The 7671-nt window shown below is 40.2% G+C and overlaps 1 gene segment (V, D, J or C); it reads right to left on the bottom strand.

Annotated features, from left to right (window-relative positions):
• Positions 1-429: 429 nt before the first annotated feature.
• On the bottom strand, positions 430-7107 carry LOC120519547. The segment is given in 4 exon segments: positions 430-449; positions 533-592; positions 6572-6892; positions 7004-7107. Coding segments are annotated over 4 exon segments (444 nt in total).
• Positions 7108-7671: the final 564 nt, after the last annotated feature.

The raw sequence follows: 7671 nt of genomic DNA, 5'->3' as shown, positions 1-7671 counted from the left end.
TCTATCTATCTATCTATCTATCTATTATAAAGTGCCTTTTGTTTTATCCATCTTTTATATCACATATCTTATGTAAATATTTTTTAAATTGTGCCTTTGTGAGAAATGTCAGCAATTGTAGCTCAGCCATGTAATATTCCAGCTCAGTGTGTCTACGTGTGTCTGCTATACAAATCCACATTGATGAAGTTTTCTCTCTTAAATATTTCAGAGACCCCCTTTTGTGTTGTTTAATGCAGTGAGTACCCCATCATGGACAGCACCAGGTAACCCTGCTAGTTTGTCATATAACTAACGCCATTCCTCTCTCTACCTGTGTCTCCTTTTCAGTCCTCACACGTGTCTTAATTTTACTCACATTGAGACAAACTGAATAAAGAAACTGGCTGCCAAAAATAAAACTGTAAGGTTAAATTAAAATGGAGGCATTCATAGAAATACTGGACTGACTGTACAATAAGGAATAATTGTGTGTCTTATAAAATGCCCCCACGTGACAAGGTGACAAGTTTACGTGGCTCCAGTGACTTACCTTGGTGCCAGCTGGCACAGGCGACATTCTCAAAGGAAGAGGAATTTGATGTTTGATTTTCTGTTGAAGAAAGCAGAGAATTTCATTTAGAAAGACAGAGGAAAGCAAAGAAAACTCTTACAAGAATTTTTTAAATTTTCAATGTGTACATAAATTCAAATTAAGGTAAGGAATTAAATATGGCAGAGAAATTAATCAACTTCAGGCTTTTCTAGAATTGACAAGTCGTATGTTTAGTGTAAGAACTGAACGGGTCAAAATGGCACTTGGAATACTTTTATCTGACAAAACTTTACCAGCTGTTTTCAAAGAAATGCTATATATATATATATATGTATATTGTATTTATTTATATACTATATATATATATATATATATATATATATATATATATATATATATATATATATATATATATATATATATATTTATATATATATATTCTTAGGTGTGGGTCACAATCTGATTCTGATCAGTTGTGTGAAGCACGCCATAGATACAGTGCATCCTGAAAGTATTCACACTGTATCACTTTTTCCACATTTTGATATGTTACAGCCTTATTCCAAAATGGATTAAATTAATTTTTTTTTCCTCAGAATTCTACACACAACACCCCATAATGACAACGTGAAAAAAGTTTACTTGAGGTTTTTGTAAATTTATTAAAAATAAACAAACTGAGACATCACATGTTCATAAATATTCACAGCCTTTGCTCAATACTTTGTCGATGCACCTTTGGCAGCAATTCCAGCCTCAAGTCTTTTTGAATATGATGCCACAAGCTTGGCACACCTATCCTTGGCCAGTGTCGCCCATTCCTCTTTGCAGCACCTCTCAAGCTCAATCAGGTTGGATGGGAAGCGTTGGTGCACAGCCATTTTAAGATCTCTCCAGAGATGTTCAATCAGATTCAAGTCTGGGCTCTGGCTGGGCCACTCAAGGACATTCACAGAGTTGTCCTGAAGCCACTCCTTTGGTATCTTGGCTGTGTGTTTAGGGTCGTTGTCCTGCTGAAAGAGGAACCGTCGCCCCAGTCTGAGGTCAAGAGCGCTCTGGAGCAGGTTTTCATCCAGGATGTCTCTGTACATTGCTGCAGTCATCTTTCCCTTTATCCTGACTAGTCTCCCAGTTCCTGATGCTGCCACCACCATGCTTCACTGTAGGGATGGTATTGGCCTGGTGATGAGCGGTGCCTGGTTTCCTCCAAACGTGAAGCCTGGCATTCACACCAAACAGTTCAATCTTTGTCTCATCAGACCAGAGAATTTTGTTTCTCATGGTCTGAGAGTCCTTCAGGTGCCTTTTGTCAAACTCCAGGCGGGCTGCCATGTGCCTTTTACTAAGGAGTGGCTTCCGTCTGGCCACTCTACCATACAGGCCTGATTGGTGGATTGCTGCAGAGATGGTTGTCCTTCTGGAAGGTTCTCCTCTCTCCACAGAGGACCTCTGGAGCTCTGACAGAGTGACCATCAGGTTCCTGGTCACCTCCCTGACTAAGTCCCTTCTCCCCCGATCGCTCAGTTTAGATTGCCGGCCAGCTCTAGGAAGAGTCCTGGTGGTTTCAAACTTCTTCCACTTATGGATGATGGAGGCCACTGTGCTCATTGGGACCTTCAAAGCAGCAGAAATGTTTCTGTAACCTTCCCCAGATTTGTGCCTCGAGACAATCCTGTCTCAGAGGTCTACAGACAATTCCTTTGACTTCATGCTTGGTTTGTGCTCTGACATGAACTGTCAACTGTGGGACCTTCTATAGACAGGTGTGTGCCTTTCCAAATCATGTCACATCAACTGAATTGACCACAGGTGGACTCCAATTAAACATCTCAAGGATGATCAGGGGAAACAGGATGGACCTGAGCTCAATTTGGAGCTTCATGGCAAAGGCTGTGAATACTTATGGACATGTGATTTCTCAGTTTTTTATTTTTAGTAAATTTGCAAAAATCTCAAGTAAACTTTTTTCATGTTGTCATCATGGGGTGTTGTGTGTAGAATTCTGAGAAAAAAAATGAATTGAATCTATTTTGGAATAAGGCTGTAACATAACAAAATGTGGATAAAAAGTGATGCGCTGGGAATACTTTCCGGATGCACTGTAAGTTATACAGTATCTGTCAAATCATACAAAGAGTACACAGCACATGTTTTGTCCTTATTACTGACTGGCCGACCGACCACAAGCGTTACCTGGTAGGTCACCACGCAGATAATCAGATTGTGATTCAGACCTATGGATATAAAACTCCATTCTACACTTTGTCAAGTTAGCAAACCAGCCATTGCAGAGCAGCGTCAGGGGATTCACCTCAGATGCTGAAGTCCAAAGTTCAATCCCCGCAAGGGAAACCAAAGATGTGCACATCTGATGAGCCCCAATAAGACCAAAACACATGTTGTGTACTCTTTGTATTACTTGACAGATACCGCAAAACAGTGGTCTCAAACTCTGGTCCAGGAGGGCCGCAGTGGCTGCAGGTTTTCATTCTAACCTTTTCCTTAATAAGTGACCTGTTTTTGCTGCAAATTTACTTGTTTTGAATTGATTTTATTTGACTTTCTCTTGAAGACTCAGATCCCTTAATTTTTTATTTTTCCTTAATTGGCAGCCAAACAATAAAGAGATAAAAGAATGAGACAAAACAGGACCAGCAAACTGTGTCCATCATACAAAATATCTGAAAATAAAGAAAGATGAAGGTCTCAGGAATGCTGATCTGCTCAAGTTCTCAAAACATTTGAACAGAAAAGAAAAAATCAACAATTTCAGAAATGTCTGCTATTGCACAATGAGAACAGCAACAAGCTGTTAAAGAACGAGTTTAAATAACGACAAGAATTGGCACCTAATTAAGCAACTGGTTGGAATGAAATTGGTGTGAGTTTGAGGCCCTGACTTAGTTGGTCTTTTGTTGGCTCACTCACTTCACATTTCATTTCTGTTTGAGGAAAGAAATAAAGCAATTCAGAAGAACGAAGAAGAAATTCAGGGGAACAAATCTTAAAAACAATTAAAATGAAAGGAAAAGGAGTTCATGAGCAGCAAAAACTGATCACCAATTAAGAAAAGGGTTAAAATGAAATCCTGCAGTCACTTGGGCCCTCTGGGACTGGAGACCACTGATGTATAACACACACACACACATATATATATATACATATATAAAAGCCAGGTCCCAGGCACAGGCACACAGACACAGTATGTCCAAAACACACACGTTTTTATTAAACTAATGTCCTGCACACAACACAGTGCTCCACACAGTATTCAGTCCTTCTCTCTCTTCCACCATCTCTACTTCTTTCTTCCCAAGCTTCTTCCTCGTCCTCCCGACTCTAGCCCAGGAATGGAGTGAGACGGCCTCCTTTATAGTGCACCCAGAAGTGCTCCAGGTGTCCCTTGATTAACATGCGGCAGCACTTCCGGGTGTGGCAGAAGTGCTGTATGTCCAGATTCTGGAGCTGTCCAGGTGCCCCCTGGCAGTGGCCACGGACCTCCACTGGGTTGAGCTTCTAAGCTCCAATTCCGTAGCCCCGCTGTAAACCAAGGAGGTTGTCCTTTCGTGTCCCAGGAGAGGTACTCCTGGTAGTATGCCCATTCCCCCGGTCTTCTCCTGAAAAGGGCATCCTGTCCGGGCAGGATCCCCGGCAGTCCATCACTATATATATATATATATATATATATATATATACTAGGGGGCTTTGCCCCCTGCTCGCTTCACTTGCCCACACCCATGTTTGGTTTACCAGATATACACTTTAAAGTGATTCTTATTATCATGGGAATTGTTACATATGCATTATTTTCACTTTTACTTTAAAAGTTTTGTAAAAACAATATTTGGAATTAACTTTTCTTCAAGATCGCATTGAATTATGATTCCACGTTTGGACTTACATTGTGACAAAACAAGGTCTAACTGCCTGTGAGTGAATATCATTTCTTTCTCTCTAATAAATAAAACAACTTTCTTAAATGTTTGTCCATGCTCTTTCTTTTTCATTTTGTCATTGAAGTGTCTTCTAGAAAATATAAAATCATTTTCCTGATAAAATTTATAAGAGCTGAAAGCGCAGGAAGTGTGTCTGACAGAAGTATTCACACAACTGAGGTTAGATGACCGAGGTCTTGTTTGAAAATAGTTGTAAGTAGGGCGTGACATGAAAGAATCTCATGTTAAAAGTCTCCGTCTCACGGTACTACATACCGCAACAACGTTTTTGGAATCTTTAAATTCTCACTGGTAACACGAATTTGACGATCTACAAGTCTCCAACTTAAAGTTTAAATCCGAACAATATATTTGATCTCTTTTCACTGATCTGTCATTTCACTGAGTAATAATTTCCCTTTGTTTGTGCTAATGTGATCTTTCCTATCCTAGACTTTGAAATTTTCGTACTTCCATTATCTCTAACCTGTTGTGCATGTGTACCACAGGAACATTTTTGAATTCTTTATGACATTCTACCTTGTCATCTAATCTGTTGTTCTTCATTTCTGGCCCTGGGCCTGGCTAAATCTCTTTCTCATGGGACGTATAACGCTGCTCGCGTTGTGAAGGGGGGTGCTGAACGCACACAAAGGAGCTGAGGTCGGATCATTTACTGGCTTGTTGCTGTTGCTGGCGAGCTGCGTGTTCTGCTTGTTGCGCTGCATGTCTATCATTAAATATCCTGTCTCACTGCCTTGTCTTGCGTGACGTCAAAGTGTCTTCTGAGAAGATCACGTCTCGTCTCCCTCGTCTCCCTCGTCTCCCTCCCAAGATGTTTTTTATAATAGATATAGATATAGATATATAGATATATCGGTATGTCTCTAAATAATCTATTGATCCTTCCCAGTTAACTGTTAGTGGGAATCTTGTGTCTACACTGGCAGCATTGGGTGCAAACTCAAACCAACCCTATTAGGATGCCAGCTGTTCATAAATTTCACTTTTTTATAAAAATGGAAAATGGACATCGTTTGTGTCTCACGAGTACAGAGGCAGTTTGAGTGCACACTTTGTATGAGTTGTAAAACTTAAATAAACCTTCTGTAATTTTAAACACGTGCCAAGTGTGCGAGCTGCGTCTGTCCTGTGAAGAGCTGAGACACGAGACCCCCGCATTACTAGGACAGGACATTTTACTGTACGCCATTGTCTCTGACTTGAATACCATTACTTTAAACACATGTCTATAGTACAAAGAACATATTCCACAAATAAAAATAAAATAATACTCAGAGACATGGTGGGTGCCTACGTTAAAGACTAAGAACCACAAGACGTCATTCTGCTGTTAAAATGCTGGATGGCGCTGTGTGTGAAATGGAAGGCCTGCAGCTCTGTGGCTCGTCGGCCGTCGCTCCTTCCTCTTCTTCCTTTCAGCACTCAGCGAATGCTCTTATGTGTGTTTAGCTGATCTTACTGATGGATTAAAAACTCTTAACAGACTTAACAAAAGGCTAAATGTCCCCCTCTTTTTAAACTTTTTATTTTTAACTTATCGCCTGGACTGTGTAAATGATAAAGCACTTTACTAATTCTGAGTAGATGAAGATAACACCGAGTGAATGTCCTCATTAGACGCGAGGGTTAGAATTCATAAATAAGAAGAATTGTGGCAGACAAGAAGCAACTTTTACTTTTATCACAATGATTTCATTCATTAAGTATAACTTAGCAACTCCTTTATTTGTGTTGTACTCTCACACTTTTCACACTTTCTCTAATATTTTTTTCCAACAGTTTCCATATTTGACAGTGGAGTAAAGCTGCTGCCTTGCTGTATAAGAATGTCATTTTAATGTCATTTTAAATGACGATGTGCTGTTGTATCTGTCATAACACATTTCAGCACATCAATAACTCTATAAATATAACCCTATCAATGGCGCCTGTTCATTTAATGGAGTTACCCAGAGGACTAATCCTAATTGATGTCTTTGTGTTTCGATGCCCCCCTGTCATCATTCAAGACCCCGGCTCTCGTAATCCCACCTCATGTTAACAAGTATCAGAGACAGTGTCATGAAGCAGCACTTACTGTACGTCTCCTCATAAGTCAGCGTGACTCCATTCCCAAACACGGACCTCTGACTCTCCATCTTCACACAATAATAAGTTGCAGCGTCACTTTTGGTGACATTTTTAAATGTTAAAGTCACAGACTCATTGGAATAAGAAAAGACTCCATTAAAATAGTCAGTGAACATCGTTGGTGGAAGAGCTGAGTTGTTGTCATAGACCCCTAAAGCCACCGGGGGCTGACCAGGGTACTGCCGGTACCAGATGACCAGAGTGACGTTCCTCAGGTCACATTCAATCACTTCTGGGGACCCTGGAGAGATGAGCCTGGGGACAACACCTGTGGAAAAAGAACAAATGTGCAGTTTAAGGGCAAGTTACTTGTGGTGAGCTGATAAAAAAGAAAGAGACTCCTAAATTAAATGTAGGATCTCCATAAATAAATACTTACATGTTATAAAGATGGAGAGAATCACAACAAGCCTGACGTCCATTGTGACCGAGAGATGAGACTTTGTGAGTTAGAAATGGCTAACGTGCTGGAGATGTGATGACTGAGCAGGAAGTGGACAGCAAGTGGACGTGAAAACATCTAGAAATATCTACAGAGTGGAAGAACAGAATGGAGCGAGCAGGTGGGCATGAAAGACGTCAGAATAGAAGACCTCCCAGAGTGAAGCTTTACACGCAGTTCAAAAGCCGATTGATGTCTTCTCACTTAACACAAAAACATCTTAGATTTAAATGAATGAACAAACAACATGAGCCGATTCAGTCTTGATGTAAAACAGAAGATGTGACCTTCCTGTAGACTGTCATTGTGGTGAATGCCATCTTAGAGGTGGATGAGACTTTAAATAAAGAACTGAAGTCGTCACTTGTCACCAGTAAGGTCATGTGGCTCTGACGAGCTGCCCTCCTGTGTCCTGATGCTCATATCATCATTGAAGTGTTAAATTTGCAGACAAATATTAGTGCAGAAACACACACGTATCTTCTAATTCTGTTGTATTTAGCGCATATCATTTATCTATAACAGCTGAGCAAAATAAGGCACTACATATAAAAGTCCACAGTTATTATAACATTTCTACTAAGCGATCATTTGAAAGTTTAAAT

The sequence above is a fragment of the Polypterus senegalus genome, chromosome 1 (assembly GCF_016835505.1).
Source record: "Polypterus senegalus isolate Bchr_013 chromosome 1, ASM1683550v1, whole genome shotgun sequence".
Classification (NCBI taxonomy): Eukaryota; Metazoa; Chordata; class Cladistia; order Polypteriformes; family Polypteridae; genus Polypterus; species Polypterus senegalus.
This window is presented reverse-complemented; position numbering and strand designations above follow the sequence as displayed.